Raw genomic sequence first — 17,901 nt, 5'->3', positions numbered from 1 at the left:
AGTACCAGCAGCGCAAAGGCTGCTGGTACTCGGCTGTCATGGCTCCGGACGTAAACACAGCGCCATGAACAACCACACATGTTGTTGTAGTACTTAGCCGTACAAACTGCAGCTACATTTTAACGGTAGTGATCAGCGAGAGAAACAAGTGCCAGGTATTTTACAACGTCCAAGTAGCCACAGAGTCTTTTCATTTTCTTTATTTGCTCTAATGTTTGGTGTTTTTGCTAGCTAGCTGCTAACACATGGACGCGTGATTCTCGTGTTTTCTTCTTGGCTGCAACACCGACTTTAAAACTACAATAACAGCAACAACTGTTAAGAATTTCTACAAAACAAATGTGTGTTTCACAGGTCAAAACATGTCCGGGGGAAACAAAGCCATTGAGTTACAGCTTCAGATGCGGCAAAATGCGGAGGATCTGCATAGCTTCATGACGGAGCTGGACAGCTGGGAGACAGACATGAAAAAGAAGGATGAGGAGCTGAGGACGGGAGAACAAGAGGCCCAGGTCTGTTGTTCCTGTTGTATACATCTCAGGAGTAGGCAATGGTATGGACTATATTCAGTGGTCATTAACGTGTTGTCTCTTTGTTGTAGAAGAAGCTCCCACCTGTGCGCAACAAAGACTACAAAACAAAGATGAGGGAAAGGAAGAAGAAGAAGAAGGAGCCAACAAGCAACGGTGACGCAAAGGCAGAGGAGCCCAAAGAAGCCTCAAGGATCAAAGCATACGACTATAGATCATGGGACAAGTTTGACGTGGTAGATAATGCATCCTTATAAAATACACTTAACATGATTGGTTAAGTCATGGAGTAGTTGACTAAAGATCTATTCTCCCCGTGTCGCAGAACAAAGCTCTGTCAGAGATGGATAAGGAGGAAAGTCCTGCAGAGTCAAATGAGTCAGACTCTGAGGAAGCTACAGCTGATCAGGAGAAAGCGCAGTCTGAGAGAGAAAAGGTTAAAAACTGTGTGAGAAGTTCTGCAATAAAACAAACTAAAGAGAAGAAAAAGTTACCCTTTACTAAAGCAGGTTATACTTTTATTTTTAGGGCAACGTGTTTTTCAAAGATGGGAAGTACGACGATGCTGTCGAGTGTTACACCAGAGGGATGGGTGCCGATCCTTACAACCCTGTGCTTCCCACAAACAGAGCTACCGCCTTCTTCAGACTCAAAAAGTAAACGGCATAGGTTAAAAGGCTGCTGTATTGCACAATTAAAAAAGTATATTTTCAATAAAAGTAACAACATTAAGAAGGATGTGTGTTATGAAAACGTTTTTGTTCCCCTGTTTTAATTATTGACAACTTTTTTCTTTGCAGGTATGCTGTGGCAGAGTCTGACTGCAACTTGTCGATAGCTCTGGACAGCAACTACTTCAAAGCGTACGCAAGGAGAGGAGCAGCACGGTTTGCACTGAAGAAATATGAATCTGCATTAGAAGGTGACAGACTGTTCAAAGGGTTAGATCATCGGTTTAACTTTAGCACACAGGAGATAACAACAGAAATCTGTTTCTGAATAGATTATGAGACGGTTCTCAAGCTTGACCCCGGGAACGTGGAGGCACAGAATGAAGTGAAAAGAATCAAAGAGGTGAGTGTGAAAGTTTAAGGGGTTTAGCCTATTTTCCCAAGACTTCTCCTCTTTTATTTCTTCTCTTTCCCTGGCTTGTTTCAGACTCTCGGTCATCCGGCACCAGCCCCCCCGAGTGGAGCCACACAGCCACAGGAGGTTCCCACAGTGGACCCTGAGCAGCAGAGACTGATAGAGGAACAGCAGAGACGACAGGAGGCGGCTGTACAAAAAGACAGAGTGAGCTGTGGAGTAGTGTTTGTCATTTTATTTGCCACTTTTTAGCTTTACCAACTCTAGTCAAGAAGCGTGTATGGTGGCCTACAAGGGCAACATTTGAAAACATGCACAGTGAGTGAGTTGTTAAATTGTTATTGTCTCAAAAAGTGAGAACCAGGAAGATATCTCAACTACAGATAAAGTTTCAGAACTGTTTGGCACAAAAGGAAATATTCAGATCCTGATATTCCTTGTTGATTTTGATGAACAACTTAAGCTGTGTTTATTTGGAAATAGCTTTACAAAATTTTCCAAATGTGCTTTTCAGGGAAACGCCTATTTCAAAGAGGGGAAGTATGAAGCCGCTGTTGAGTGCTACAGCAGAGGCATGGAGGCTGACAGCATGAACGTCCTGCTGCCCGCCAACAGAGCCATGGCCTTCCTCAAGCTGGAGAAGTAAGCCCCAAATTTTCTTCTACAGCACATTTTTGTTTATTAGAGTGAAAAGGCATCTGGAAAAAGAAGATCAAACTTACCATGTTTTTTTTTCTGTTTGCGTAGGTATAAGGACGCAGAGGAGGACTGCACCAAAGCAATTTCTCTGGACAGCACTTACTCCAAGGCTGTCGCCCGCCGTGCCACAGCCAGAGTAGCTTTAGGGAAACTGGAGGAGGCCAAACAAGGTGCTGAATAGAACAACACTGTCCATCGAAGGCAAATAGCAGCAGTGACATTTTGTCTGTTTTCTTTAACATCTGGAAGAACAAAAATGTATTTGCCAGCAAATTGCACTGAAATAATACGAACAAGGATCATTGTTATCTGTTATTGACTGTTTAGTTGTATAAAAACATATTGTGTGTGTGCGTGTGTTACAGATTTTCAGGAGGTGTTGAAACTGGAACCAGGGAACAAGCAGGCCCTGAACGAGCTCCAGAAACTGAAGATTGTATGTTTCAAGATCCTCTTAGAGACTGAAGTTTATTCCCCTTCTGTGTTTTATGTCCCCCATGTTACAAAAGCAGGCATAAGAATAAATGCTTAAATTACAAAGTTTATTAGGGTTTGATCTTCCGTAGACTTAGCTTCTGTTTTCTTGATGTCGTTCTGTTGTTAGGACGTGGCCTCCAGCGGCCTTCTTCAGACACCAGACGGCACACAGAGAAGAACCGTTCAGCCAATAGACAAACCAACACATCTGCGGTCAACTGTGAGTTCTTCCCTCAGTACAGAAGTATTGCTTGATGCAAATTATTCTCTGCTACACTGAAAGCTATAAAGGCAGATTATGAAGTCTGGTGCTAAAAACATTGATGTGATCTGACTGAATTCTTTCGACTGAATATTTTCAGAGTTGAAAATAACACGACAGGGAGTTTTGAATTTATACAGTTTGTACTTGTGAAAAGCAGATAAATGTATTAAAGTTACATACAAATTGACAGTACTAGTTTATTCCTAATATACCACATGCTTTAGCAGTATTTGTCCAGCAGGTGGCATGTAGATTGAATATCTGGATTCTGTCATGCCCATATTGTGGTATCTTGATCTGGATCGTTTGTCATTTGACTGATTCTGAACATCTGCTGCTCTTCAGAAACCTCTGAGGAGGATTGATATCGAGGAAGTGAGCGGCAAGGCGACAGTGTCTGAGGTGGAGTCAGGTGGGTCCAAATTCTTGGTCCAGGAGGCGTTGAGGAGGCTGAGGACGAATCGTCTCCGCTGTCGACGTCACCCAGCGCCAAGATCATCAAGATTGAGGAGATCGCAGAAGTCCCCTCCCACTCAACTGATCCGTTAGTGGCACCATCTCTCTCTTATGTCATGATGTTTTATTTTTGTCTGTAAAGCACTAAATGTAGCAGTAATTTGTGGAATGTGGCATCGATTATTCCTGCCCTGTAAACAGATGTTTTTCCTCTGTTCCCCAGCCTCCCTGCGAGCAGGCAGACCAAACAGCCAGAGCAGAAGAAAATCTTTCATCCTCCTGAACCGTCAGCCAGCCCCTCCCCAACAGTAGCAGACCTGCCTCCTCCACCCACCAACAGCTTCCAGCTGGAGGCCGACCTCCGCAAGATCGGAAACCAGCCTGAAGCGATTTACAGATATCTGAGGGTGAGCTGTGTGTTTGTAAAGTAAAAATAAAAAATTCACTGGCGACAAGATCATATTTGTGTGTTCAGACAGTAAAATGATATGCTGTCAGCACAGCGTTGGTATTGGCATATGCAGATTAAGCCAAATTTCCTGTCTAAGAGCCCTGAGGGCAGTGGAATGGATGTTTATTTATAATTCTTTTATGGTTTTTATGCTGCATTTTTTAATTGTCATGTCAATCCAGTCTAATTTCCACAGATGTAATGTCATTTTAAACCCCAGAAAAACATCTTGAATCTGAAATCATAAAATTGATGCAAAAGCTATATTTAAATACTTTAATTCTGAGAGATTTAAGAATATTACAAAATACAAAATCTATGATAAATTTAACAAACAAATCCAAGTTGGTGCTGAACGCAGCCTGAATGTCAACAGCTAAGTTAAAGTCACCCTTGTTTTTGTTCTTATCTTGCAGCAAATCAAACCCGAGGCGTTCACAAACATTTTCCAAAACTCCCTTGAACCGGACATTCTTAATCAGCTCGTGAGGACACTGCACGGTTTCTATATCAAGTGAGTTTTAAAATATGCTTCTAGATGAACTAGTGTTACATTTCAGCCCAGCAGCGCTACGCATTTAGTGTTGTTACTGTGCATTAACACTAGTCTTGTGCAGGAACGAGGCACCGGCCATCACACTGGAGATCCTCAGGAGCCTGGCGAGTGTGAGGCGCTTCGACATGGCTGTCATGTTCCTGTCGTCCCCGGAGAAGAAAGGTGGAGTCTCCTTGATGTGCCGTTGCAGTTGACTCATACTTCTCACCCACACATTCAGTCATATTAATAATGTGCTGTACTACTTCTCTCCCCCAGTGCTTAAAGAACTGTTTGACTTCCTTCACCAAGCAGAGCTGGAGGGATCGTCTGTCGCAACCTTACAGAAGAAGTACGGTGTGTGACGACACAAGCTCTATAGACATTACCTTTTAAAACACAGTACTACATTATTTTCAAAACCAAAGGAACAATGTAGTTATATTCTACTACTAAATAAACTTAAATTGACTATAATTCAGTTGGACAGCTGTGTTTTGGCCCTGTGGAAATACAATGTTATCTAGTTTCTCGCTTCATAACACTGATTTGATCTAAAGTCAGAAATTCACAGATTGTTGATTGTAATTCTGACCTTGGTTCATTTTAGAGTTAAAGTTGATATAGACAGAGATCTCCAGTGTAGATTCCTGTCCCTAATGCAAAAGTTAATATCATTAGTCACGATATTAATCAAATAAAAATCTGCAACGTTTCTGTGTAGATGTTTAACCATTTACTCCACAACTGTTTTAATAAATGTATCAGCATGCAAACTTGAAAAAATAGGCGATTATACCCCTGCCAGAAGTAATGTTCTATAAACAGGAAATGGGAGTTTCCAATTACCCTATACGTTTTTAATGCAGCACACGTATGGGTTGGTCTCTGTGAGCCCTGTTTGAATAATCCTCCCATGTTAAACCGGCTCTGTTTGACTGTCGAGAACTGTATTCTGCAAATGCACATTTTAAGTCTCATTTTAGAAGCTGAATAAAAATGAAAGGTGTGTTTTGTAATGTTTGTGTGCGTGTGCTGTTGTTCAAGGTCACTACAGCAGTTCAAATAATCAGTGTTGCATAATCTCAGATGTGTCACATGGTTGATGAATTGGCACTGGGTAATCAGAAAAAGTTCAGTAGTTCATTGTTTATTAAGCATAATAGTGCATATTGTTTGGCAAGACAAATGGGAACATATCGTGAAAGAAAATGCGATTAGCTTTGTGTAATTAAAACCCCCCAAAGTTATTACTCAAGCACACAGCATCATTTCTTATAGCTGTCTTATCTTGTTCAGAGCAAATACAACCGTACTACAACTTTGTGCTCCGCTGTGTGCCGAGCATTAAGCAGATCAAGATAATGTGTAGTTGAAGAATGAGTGCAGTTCTTTCAGCGTCTCAACATCCGCACCAGTGAGGATCTAAAGTGAAAAGCACATAAATCAGAGTCAGATAACCTCTTTGAGCTTTGTTTAAATCCTCTCAAACCTCCAGCGACAGCCTACCTGAGACACTGAGCGTCTCGTTGATCGTTGCCGTCTTCCCTGTGAATGTGTTCACGGCCTGGCAGCTAATGGACTCTTTGGAAACGTTGCTGTTCACAGTGATGTCAATCACGCTTCCCGTCATCGTCTCCCCGTACAAGGTCCACTTGAAAATGCAGGATGGAGAGCAATCGGCTGAGCAAGTAAAGCTCGCCGTGACCCCGATTTCAAGAGCCTCAGGTCCGGTGATCTTCACATCCGTTGGTCCGTCTGTAAGAGAACAGCCACAAAAAAACCTACTCAAACAGGTATCAAGATGCAGAAAAGTCCATCTGTCTTTTGAAGTGTAATCATTTCTTACTTTGACCCCTGATATTTACTTACCAGGCACCTCCACTGTGGTCACGGCAGATACGTTATACCCCGTCACTGGGTTGGAAGCTATGCAGGAGAGGGCGGCTGCGTACGGAGGTATTTCAGGTGTGAAGGATATGGAGGCATTTGTAGAAAGGGCCGTGCCCTCGTAAAACCAGGTGATGAGGCAGACAGGGAAGCAGTCGGTTTGACATTGCAGCTCTGTTGTGGATCCCGGCTGAACCAACATCAGCTCACCCACCGGCCCTTCGTTGGGTTTCACAATGAGCACCTCATTTGGCCCGTCTGGATGATACAAGACAATTTATTGAATACTCAGTACTGGTTGGGTTGTTAACACGTACCTTAAAGAAATATTTTCGACATTTTGGGAAGATTGAGATGAGAAGATTGATATCACTCTCATGTTTGTAAGTTATATATGAAACTATGACCAGCATTAAAATATAGAATAGCCAACTTCCCATAAAGACTGGAAGCAGAGGGAAACTGCTAAAAATCTGCCTACCAGCATTTCCAAAACTCCCACATTAAAAAGTAATGTCTGTGATCTGTACAAACTGATTTGGCCTAGCATTATGTGCGGCAAGCCGCTGACCCTGACCCTGGTATACTCACAGTTTACTTGCATCAGGTAGCCAACAGACAGGGTGGGGGTTCCACCCTCAACTACTACCACCAGCCTGTTTTCGTGGATGGTGCGGTTCACACTCTCCACTACCAGACACTGGTATAACCCATCATCCGCTTGCAAGAGAAAACCGAAGGTGATCGTGGTGTTGTCAGGGGAGAATTGCACCCTCTCATACGCTGGCATTTGGAGCTGGTTCTTGAGCCATGTAATGGAGGCGGGTTCCTGAGAGCCAACGCACTGCAGAGAAAAAGGCTTGCCTGCAACCGGTGGTACCTGGGAGGTGGGCTGCACCGAGAATGGGTCTGTGTAGAGAGAATGTTAAAAATATTAAGGGGCAGCAAAAGCTGTGAACATAAATAAGGCCACAAGGCTCCTACAGTATATCACAGTGGCGGACTGTGTGAGGGTCAGCGGCGAGAAAAATAAAAAAGGCCCCAGCAGCATGCTGTAGGGCACTTTCACAAGTTTTGTCCACCAATGGGGCATCCAAAAGAGCACTTTTCCAGAGACCAGCGGTGCTGTAACACATTGCTCAAACCAATACAAAGTCTGTGGGAGAAATATCGCAAACTCACCGGTGACAGTGAGGTTCATAGTGGTGGTCATGGTGACGTTGGATAAAGTGTTCCTCGCCTCACAGGTCAGAGGCTCAATTTTAGAGTAGTTGCGAATAGTGAGATCCAGCTGATCGCCCTCGAAAGGCTCCCCCATGAACCTCCAAGTGAAATCACAGGACGGAGAGCACTCGGCGAAGCATTTGTACGTGTACTGATTTCCTATTGACACTGCACTGTCTCCGATGATGGTAAGGTTGTATAAACCTACAGAAGGAGATGACAGAAAGACATTTGATTATATTGTGCTCAATCATTTAAGTCAAAATGATCCCGTAGGTGGATTTGAGGTGTAAAATGTACAGATACATTCTAAACTTCCCCATTCTTTTGTTTTAATTTGATCTTTAAAAGATGTCCTCAATGTCACTTAACAAATGTTTGTTGCATATTTATTGTTCTCATTCATGGTAAGTTCCTCCACATACTTGCCACCTGCAGGTGCAGGGCCTTCTCGATATAGAGATGAGAGGCGGTGTCCTCAGCCTTACACAACAGAGTTACATTAGAGATGTCAGTGTTAGCAGGGGGAGTGATAGAAATAGTGCTGCCTTGTTCAGTAATGAGTGTCTCCCACTCCCAGGTAAGGGTCCATGTGAAGCTGCATGAGGGGTAGCAGTCAGCCGAGCAGGTGAATTTGGATGCAACTCCTGTAGTAAAAAAGGCTGGACCGCTGGCAAGTATATTTGTTGGTCTGTCTGAAAAGTTAGAAATTAGTTTAAGGCATTCTCCCTAAGAAAAAAACAAAAAACATATAAACTTGAATTCATTTTTTCCCCCAAAATTACCTAGCACTTGCAGCGTCTTTTGGACAGTGACTGATATTTCCGTAGCGGGATTGACTGCCGTGCAGGTCAGTTTATTTGTTGGCACTGGTTTATCCAGCTGTAAGGTCAGCGTCAGGCCCTGATAGGTCACGTTACCGAAGGACCAGGTGAACTGGCATGTCGGGTAGCAGCTGGCTGAGCACTGGAACTCGTACGGCATTCCCAAAGTCATTACGTCGACCCCGCTGATCACCACTGAGGACGGCCCGTCTGCAGTTGGAGGTAGGACAGACAGATAGACAGACAGACTCGTATGTGGCTTGCACATATATTTACATTATGGTACAAAAGGAATGCGGATGAATTGCAACTAGGGAAATGTTTCATGATTACTTTCTGTCATTTTATTTATTCTATGGATGGATTCAATTTAATTTGGGAATAGGCAGTTTTATTTTGTTACTAGTTGTCACCACATTCTGAATTCTGAAAAAAGGATGTGCATCAGAGTTTGGTGGGTTGCCAGTGGCCTCGGTGGATGGGGAATTTACTTTTCTTGATGAAAATAGGAGCTTGAGCTAGTGTGGGAGGTCAATAGTTGTACTTGGGGAAATTCAGGGACCATCCATAACCATGACCATGTTGAAGCAAAGTGTAGACGTGTACTTGGTACCAGAACACCCTAAGTCAAAGATAAGACATCATCAGATCACCAGATCTACAGCTACACTTCTCAAACCTCTTGGGCACTGCTCAACTGCGACGACCCTTGTGTACTCACAGTTTACTTGCATCGTGTAGCCAACAGACTGGATGAGGCCCTCCCCCTCTGCCACCACACATTGGTATAAACCCTCATCTGTCTGCAGGAGAGGACTGAAGGTCATCGTGACATTGTCAGGGGTGAAGTGCACCCTTTCAGAGGCTGGCATAAGCTGTTTGTTCTTCAGCCATGTAATGGAGGCTGGGTTCTGAGAGCCAACACACTGCAGGGAGAACGACTTGCCTGCCACTGGCAGGGCCTTGGAGGTGGGCCGCACAGAGATGGGGTCTGTGCAGGGAGAATGAACATGATGTCATTACCTAATACCATATTTTTTTCAATTAAAAAATCATAGTGGGAGCACTGCCACGGACTCACCAATGACAGTCAGTTCTATTGTGGAGTTAGCACTGGCGCGAGATAAAGTGTTTGTTGCCACACAGGTCAGAGGCTCAATTTTAGAGTAGTCACTTAAAGTGATCTCAAAGTGACTGACAAACGTCTTCTTCTGCCCTTGATGCATGATGGGTATCTGGGTTTGGTCGCCTTTGAAAGTCCTCCCCATGTACTTCCAGGTGAAGCTGCAGGTTGGGATGCATGCCGCGTAGCATGTGAATGTATACTGATTTCCCATAGTCACTGTACTTTCACCTTGGACGCTAACAGCAGATACACCTACAGAGGGAGTTTGAGAGTCTGAATGCTTTGTACTCATTTCACGAAGTTACATCAATATATGCATTCAAAGTGTCCAAGTACTCATTTTTAAAGATCTTTACACTACATCAGCAAGTCAAAAAGGGCCATAATGAAATGAATCAGATGTCAGTTACCCAGCTCTACTAAAATGAGCTAACATACCAGACCAACTAATGCTGTAGTGGCAAAAACAAAACAAAAAAACACTGTTAAATTGAGAGGCTGAACTTTTCATGGAAGATTGTGTTATTTCTTCATTCAAATTTCATAATCTCAAATTAAATCTATAGCTATTCAGTATTATAAAATGGAGCATAATGGCAACTAAAACAGAAATGCAATCCGTTGTTATCAGAGGCAACCAGAAGCTAATCACAACTATAAATCACAATGTAATATAGAAAGCCAGTTACAGAAATAGAACTAGAATCAAACAATTGGACTGACTTCCATCACATTTAACCAAACTCCTTTAGCAGTAAGTGCACACATTTCTCACCCCCCATGCAATATAACCATTCAGGTTGATTTCTATTAAGCTCTTTCACATACTTGCCACCTGCAGTGACAGAGTCGTAGAGATGAAGAGATGTGAGACGGTGTCCTCAGCCACACACGTCAAACCTTCAGATTCCACGGTGCTTTCAGCCGGACTGAAAGTAATGGTGTCGCCTATGCTGGTACGAATCGTCTCCCCTTCCCAGCTAACAGTCCACGTGTAGCTGCAGGACGGGTAGCAGCTGGCCCAGCAGGTAAAGGTGGATTCAACTCTGTCAGTCAGATAGGATGGACCGCTGATCCGTATGTTCGATGGCCCAGCTGGAAAGTTTGGAGATAGATTTGGTTGAATGAAGTGCAGCTGAGGGAACTCATGAATTTGACTTCACTTTGGTCGTCTCTCATACCGGTCACGTGCAGAATCTTTAGGGCAGCTGCTGAGCTCCCTGTTGTGGGGTTGTCCACTGTGCAGGTCAGGGTCTCTGTTGGCATCGTGTGCAGGAGCTGCAGGCTCAGCCCGGGCCCCTGAGTGGTCACATTACCCCGGGTCCAGCTGTACTTGCAGCCCGGGTAGCACTCGGACTGGCACTGGAAATAATATGGGATTCCCACTGTCACCACACTGACCCCTATGATCACCACTTCATTCGGCCCGTCTGCAGGAGGACACATGGGACTGCACATTTTTTCCAATACAAAAATATTAAAGGGAAATGGAGCCTATAAGTAAAAAACTATGGCACACAATCAGAAAAGAGCAAACAAAATTTGCTTTAATGCATATTTTAAACATTTGATGATGGGTGAGAATCAGAATTGAAAGGATCTTACATGACATTTCCCGCACGGTTCCACCCTCCCCAGTTTCACTGGTAGAAAAACCTTGGTTACGAGAAAAGAGAATACATTAACACCAATAGTTTTCTGGCAGAAAATACAACGCTGCAAAAAGAAGAATTTACAATAAAAAGTGTCTGAATAATTGAGTAATTAACTGATAATTCTGCTGAAGCACTGATTAATGCGAGCAGGACGGCCTCTCTTACCTGACAAACAGGTGAGCAGCAGCAGCAGCAGCAGCAGACCGGCTGAGTGATGATCCATGCTGCTGCAGACAGTCTGAACAACTATCCACGCTCTTCTAACCATTCACACTCTTATAACGCATGTCGGGGGAAGGCCTTGCCCAGTGTTATCAACCGCTAATTACAAAACATAGACGACAAAGGACCCTATGTTACTGGCAAAGGAGGGCTGTATGTAGGTTATCAGCTGGCTCTTTTCTCTGGAGAGGGTGTGCATGCAAGCAGCCGACGTGCCGTGGGGTTTTTGTCTTCTGTGTGTTGCGGTTTCTTTTGTACTCAATGCTTGATTCGGGCCAATCAATGTGGCTCTGTCGCCTTTTTCATATCTGCCTGCGGTTGCGGATGTAAAGACTCTAAACTCAATTCATCACGGCGTCTTGATAGAAAACAACTCCAGCTACCTGCCAGACCTGATATGGTTTTTTTTTTTCATTGGGGTTTGTGTTAATGTATGTAAAAGTTCTTTTTTTTATTCATCTAAAATTGTCTAACTCAGGAGATGACGAGTTGCACCCTAAGTTATACATGATAGTAATAGTGGCATTAACCACAACTTTCTAACCTATTAGACACTTACATTTTACTTGTAACTGTGACTCAAGGTCTCTAAGGTAGTAAAACAAAGCTAGAATTTGATTAAAATTTAAATTATTGCCAGAGTCCCTTTGCCTTCTCTACTAAAATGACCTCATCAAAAGCAGTGACTCAGGTCGAAATCTAACTTTAGAATGAAATCTCAGATGATTTACAGGACATCTTTGTTTTATCAAAGCACTAATGAGTACACACCACAGTGAAACACTTCTCAGAGAGTGTTTGTCAGTGGACCGATACGAAACCTGGGTGTGTCTTTAAACTGTCACTGCTGTTTGCCGACATGAGATTACAGCAAACATGTACCTAAAGTATGGGGATGTATTGAACTGACCTTCCATTTAGATTACATTGCAACACACGCAAATTTTCCCGTCTATTAAATGCAACTCATCTGGTTGGAAACGAGTCTACCCGTTGAGTGTGATTGCACCACTTCTCACAACAGATCTCAGTAGTATTCCATCACCATCCATCCTGCAGGTTCGAGCCAAGGCTGAATCAAGACCATCTACTCATTTTGAAATCCTCATGAGAGTTCCAGTTTAAGGCCTCTTCACACACCCACACAGGTGTTTTATTCACTTATTGTGTGATTAGACCTCTTTTCGACCTCTTCTCGTGTGCAAACTATGACTCACATCTCCCTCAACCCCGTTGTTGGATTGAAACTAGTGACAGCTTTATGATTGTAATAAGTTAATTAGCTTTAGTGGCTTATGTCATTTCCAGCAAAGCTTTATCCACCAACCTGAGCAGAAGCCCCTACTGAAGACACCAGAGTCTGATCCTGTATGGAAACAACTACACTGAAACTTTATGCAAGATTTTGTTGCAAGTAAGAGATGTTAAAAAGTCACACACATTCAAGCTCGGGGACACGGACGCCATCATTTTTTTCTACATCTGGAATATTTTTTTTTTTTCAGATTTATGTCATGATTGTTGTTTTTTTATTAATTTAATATGTGTATGAGTCAAACATATTCTTCTATTTGTGCCATAGACCAAACCTCAAAGAGTCACACCCCCACTCCCTATAAAATGGTTTTCTTTGAAAAGTTGCCTTTGCGAATCTGGCGCGAGCCCCCAGGACGAGGACATATTGGCTTCATAACAGCTTGGAGGTGTGTTGCCGAAGTGGTTGGTGGAGCATACACGTGTGAAAATGAATTGCAATTACTTATAAACACTTAATTGTATTTGAAAGATATGGGCAGAGTTAGCTTCGTGAGATGGTTGGCTAGCACCAGCTACAGTTAGCAGCCATCCCTCAATCCTGTTGTTTGGCGCTCTGGGTCGTGACTTGTGATAGCATACTGATAAGATAAGTTGATCCAGAAAATACATTTAGCAATCATTTTGATAACCAGTTAATCATTTAATGCATGAGGCTTTTTTTTCTTTCAAGAAAATGTGCACGTAGATTTATTTTTGAAAGATTTGTCTCTTCTTTCATATGACAATTTCAGACCAATCAAGGGATAATGATGTTGATGATCAGGTAGTTAATGTTGATGATCTGTGTGTGTGATCTGACTTTATTATCTATATGTTATCTGAATCAATTTGCATTATGGATACTGTGTTTTTATGTGAATTTATGTCCCTCATAACTTTACCGGGGGAAGCAGACAAGATTAGGTTCTTTTTTAAGAAAAGTGGCAGCAATGTATAAGGGAGTGAATAAGTAGCAGCACAAATAATTGATGAGAAAATCTCAGTATTTACCCTGATGTAAAGGGTCAAAAACAGTTTGGTGACATTTTAAAGTAATCCCCAAAAGAATCTTTGGCTTGCGTGACGCCCCAAATTGGACATATGTGGTTAGTGAAGAAACAGTCCTAGTATTGTTGTTCAAGTCATCAGTGCAATTTATTCATGTATAGCCATCCCCAATTCAAATGTATTGATGTGGAAGAATCTGAAAAAGTCTACAAATTCATTACATGTCCACGCTTGGATATTGAAGTGCTTTTCCACGCCTCTCACTAGAAAGTGCAAACAGGGTTCGGCCACCTGTCAGCCTGCGACACCAATAGAGAAGAATGCAGCATGAAATTAGCGGTCCATGAGTCAATAATTCTCCAGAGATCAAAAACCCTCCTTCAAGATCTGACGGACACAGACAAAGATGGGGAGAGAGAGAGAGAGAGAAATTATTTCTTACAATAGTAAGAACAATATGTCTGTAAATGCTAATACAGCTAAAATAACTGTACCAAATGTTATGAAATAAAACAAATGTGAATAGTAGTAAAGTAATATGTTATTAGATTAAGAGTAAAATTTAAAGAAGCAGCCAAAAAAACAAGTTGCTAGGATCATAATTCCCCCTGCCTTATTAGTAAGCCTCACCTGTCACAGTGTGAAGGCAGCAGAAATGATGAAGGCCAGCAGCAGCACAGCCGAGGCCTCTTCAGGTCGAGTGGACAGGTTCCGATCTGACCCTGAGCGCAGGAAAACAAAAACAAAAGCAGGTCAAGAAACCGGTGTACGGCATTAAGAGGATGTACGATGATGCATGTTAAACCTACGTGTTATTTGTACTGTCTTTATGGTTGTGGCAGTCTTCTTTGAAGCAGTGTTCTGAGCCTCACACTTGAGAGTGACCGATTTTAGCGGATGATCCACTGTCATCTCGATCACGTTGCCCCTCACAGTCTGACTGTTCACAGATGACACGTAGCGACAAGAGGGCAGACATTCAGAGGTGCACACAAACTTATATGTTTCTGCAATTTCTATCACGTCGGGGCCATTGATCTGAACCTTTGAAGGACCAGCTGAAAGAAGATAGTGAGGAGAGATCAGGAAAAGCTAATATCTACAAAAATGCAGATGTAATATGCGCTCTATTTATTAATAAAATACTTTTACTGGAAAGGTGTTATCTTTTTAACCCCACTTGTAGTTAAAACTCCTTGACTTACACATCACAGCTATGAATCGAGTAGCGACGACAAACAGCCCAGACACATTGTTGGAGGCTTTGCAGATGACAGTTTTGGAGTTGTCCATCTCCTGAGGAGTGATAGAAATAACATTCCCCTGACCACTCATCCATGGGTCTTTATCCGTCCTCCAGGCGTAGGTGCAAGATGGTCGACAGTAGGCGTGGCAGCTGTATGTGTGGCTCACAGATGGTTGCATCAAATCGGTGCCTGTGATGGAAACATTGGCAGGTCCGGCTAAAGTGAGAAAGAAAGTACATGAATCATTACTAAGCAAGGGCATTCACAAAGGGCAGAAGTTGTGAATATACTGGAGGCCAATTATACATACACCAACACTAAAAATATCTAATTCAAAAATAAAGAAATCAGCTGTCACTTGCCCAACACTTGCAGTTGCTTTGTTGTCGTGGCAGTCAGCCCTGTATCGTCACTTGTAACTGTACATGTCACTGTTAGGGCCTTCGCCCAGCTGTCAACAGTGAAGGCTAACACGCTTCCCTGACCCTGGGCTTTCTGTCCATCCAAAGACATAGAAAAGGTACATTTTGGGCAGTCGGCGTCACATTCAACGCTGCTCGGCACACCCACAGTCACGTAGTCCGGACCGACTATTGAGCATTTGATTTTCTCTCCATCTGAAAAGGAAACAGTCACAATTACAACTATGATTCAGAGACAGGGTTCACTATTCTTTACAGTAATCATATATTAAAGTGATTTTTTTATTATTATCTGGAGGTTTAAATTGATACAGATATTGTCTTTGTTACAGATTTTAATGTTTATTTGAATGTAGAATCACTCACTCTCCTCGTCTTCATATAGTTCAGGTTTCTCTCCATCTGTGGACAGTACTGGCTGAAGGCCTGCACAGTCAATGGAAACATATTCACTGTTATCTAAAACATTATTATTAAGTATCAAAGTCGTTCTCGGCTTTGGACATATAACTCTGACTAAACAGTCCCAACTTCAGCCCACTTTCAGCCTTATTCCAGAGCTTTCAATCGTATCACATAGTCTTCAACATTGGAAGGAGTTTGCTCAGTTTTCATGGGATTGTTTTGTCAAACTGCTGTTGATAGTCATTTTTTAAGCAAAAGAGGACATAAATGGGCTGTGAATGAAATAATTAGCTACTCAGCTTGCGAGTCAACAGATTCATCCCGATAACAGCGGCCATTTTACACAGTCTTCATCAGCATGGATATGGTTGAAAGCTAATAAGTGGACCATTGAATCATTTTAGAAAAATATCTTGGCGAATTGAACAGAAAAGCTGTGGTGGAAGAAGTATCACACCAATTAATTAAGCTCATGTAACTTTTCTAAGAAAACATAACACAAATTTTCTGTTTCAAATGAAAAGCTAAATTTATAAGCAATAAAACGGACCTTCTCTCAGTTTAATATGCTCTGGCATTTTGCCGCTACAGCTTTACAGGGTTTGTAGCTTATTTAGGGTAATGTAAGCTAACAAAAAAAAGGGACAGTCCAAAAATATTTTGCGCAATGTAAACTAGTATCAAAACTAATATCACAAATTACACCAAATTAATGTTTGTGTGTGTGTATTATATTATAAGATCAATATTAGCATATTACTGTTGTAGCTGGTTGAGGTGGAGCAAATTGTGAATACTTTAAATTGTTTAGATTAATCTAAAGCAATAAATCATGTTTTAAATGCTGATATATTTTTGGAAATCTTCATCTTCAACGTTAATAGTAATTACAGCTTTCTAATATATGTAATGGAGTAGAAGGTATAGTATTTACTTCTGAAATGTAGAAGACCAGAAGCATAAAGTAACTTCAAACTCAAACTTAAGTAAAGTAACTGAAAAGATGACAGTAGTTCATGATCCATTGCATTTATAAAAGGTATTACACACAAACAAGAGTTTTCCCCAATAATAACACAGTAAAAAATGTTTTGCCCAACAGCCATTAAAATCAGCACACACACTGAGCTTACGACCTTATTATCACAACCAAAAATCAACTTGTCCTCAGGTATTTTTGTCAAAAGGAAAATCCTTGTATTACCTGCCAGAAACAGCAGCAACAGAAGTCTTCTGAGGTTTGAGCGTCCTCCATATTGTTTAGATATGAAGGTTTTATTCATTCTCCCGTAATAATCTGAAGTGTACAGCCACCAGGAAATAGACAGCCAGCACTGTACAGTCAGTCAGTCAACATCTGCAGGCAAACTGCTCTTATCAGAGAGAGCCGAGGAGAAACGTATCTGCCTTCTTAGTCACTCTAATGAGAAATACATTGCTGTGTTAATTAATGGCAGATCAATCCCCGTAGAGGGTTACATTTTGCAGATCTTCCTCAGCAGCAAATAACCAATTTATATGTATTTACTGGTGAATCTTGGATCAGTTTTCCAGATGAGATAGGGAGTAACAGAGCTGCACTCCTCCGTCTCTGGGCTTCTGGCTCAGAGCCAGTTTAAGGAAGTTTTTTTGAGATTACAGGATGGTTTAATGGTGAAGAGAATAGGGAAATGTTACAGGCCTGATCACTGTAAAAGGGAACAAATAGGGATTTCATATTGGAAAACAAATAAGTACAACATAATGTAACATTGCATCATCTTAACTCAGCTACAGATAAAACACCTAAAATAATAAAAAGTCATTTTTCTTGCCTCTGTTATCATTGACTATTTTAATCATCCTTACATGAAGAGAATTTCTTCATTGTTATTATTTTTTTTATACCTGCAGTGGTTAATATGATTTGCGTGACATCATTATTCACTTCTGCATTACCAGCATTCACCTTTGTACTGTACAATGTTTGACCTCGCCCTTTGTTCCTGAAATACATCCATTATCAGCATAAATTATCAAAATGCAAACAGAAAAAAAAAGCTGCCACATAATGGATAGACTGACTTTAAGGAAGCAGTAGAAT

The 17,901-nt window shown here is 41.8% G+C and overlaps 2 protein-coding genes across 2 annotated transcripts; one reads left to right on the top strand and one right to left on the bottom strand.

Moving 5' to 3' along the window:
• The first annotated feature begins 14 nt into the window (after positions 1–14).
• On the top strand, positions 15–5,531 carry rpap3 (RNA polymerase II associated protein 3). The gene is given in 18 exon segments (XM_054624629.1): positions 15–155; positions 355–512; positions 602–766; positions 856–966; positions 1,059–1,186; positions 1,331–1,452; positions 1,534–1,604; positions 1,689–1,823; positions 2,131–2,258; positions 2,364–2,485; positions 2,681–2,751; positions 2,920–3,012; positions 3,403–3,493; positions 3,496–3,601; positions 3,737–3,920; positions 4,381–4,478; positions 4,582–4,682; positions 4,779–5,531. Coding segments are annotated over 17 exon segments (1,962 nt in total). The 5' UTR covers positions 15–155; positions 355–362; the 3' UTR covers positions 4,865–5,531.
• Positions 5,532–13,958: 8,427 nt separating this feature from the next.
• Positions 13,959–17,174, bottom strand: LOC129112753 (uncharacterized). Its single transcript, XM_054624973.1, has 7 exons — positions 17,023–17,174; positions 15,780–15,839; positions 15,354–15,608; positions 14,950–15,207; positions 14,554–14,802; positions 14,375–14,466; positions 13,959–14,131 (listed from the first exon to the last, which is right to left on the bottom strand). Exons 1-6 carry the CDS (start codon positions 17,099–17,101, stop codon positions 14,378–14,380), a joined length of 990 nt encoding a protein of 329 aa, XP_054480948.1. The 5' UTR covers positions 17,102–17,174; the 3' UTR covers positions 13,959–14,131; positions 14,375–14,377.
• Positions 17,175–17,901: the final 727 nt, after the last annotated feature.

The sequence above is a fragment of the Anoplopoma fimbria genome, chromosome 23 (assembly GCF_027596085.1).
Source record: "Anoplopoma fimbria isolate UVic2021 breed Golden Eagle Sablefish chromosome 23, Afim_UVic_2022, whole genome shotgun sequence".
Classification (NCBI taxonomy): domain Eukaryota; kingdom Metazoa; phylum Chordata; class Actinopteri; order Perciformes; family Anoplopomatidae; genus Anoplopoma; species Anoplopoma fimbria.
The sequence above is the reverse complement of the archived record's forward strand: the minus strand, read 5'-3'. Positions and strand labels throughout refer to the sequence as shown.

Bases quoted from the DNA above. Each gene is read 5' to 3' on its own strand.
- LOC129112753 (XM_054624973.1), bottom strand. From the start codon at position 17,101: ATGAATAAAACCTTCATATCTAAACAATATGGAGGACGCTCAAACCTC. The intron at 15,208-15,353 runs GCAAGTGACAGC...TTCTCACTTTAG, and splicing joins AAAGCAACTGCAAGTGTTGG to CCGGACCTGCCAATGTTTCC. The intron at 14,803-14,949 runs GTAAGTCAAGGA...ATCTTCTTTCAG, and splicing joins TCGATTCATAGCTGTGATGT to CTGGTCCTTCAAAGGTTCAG.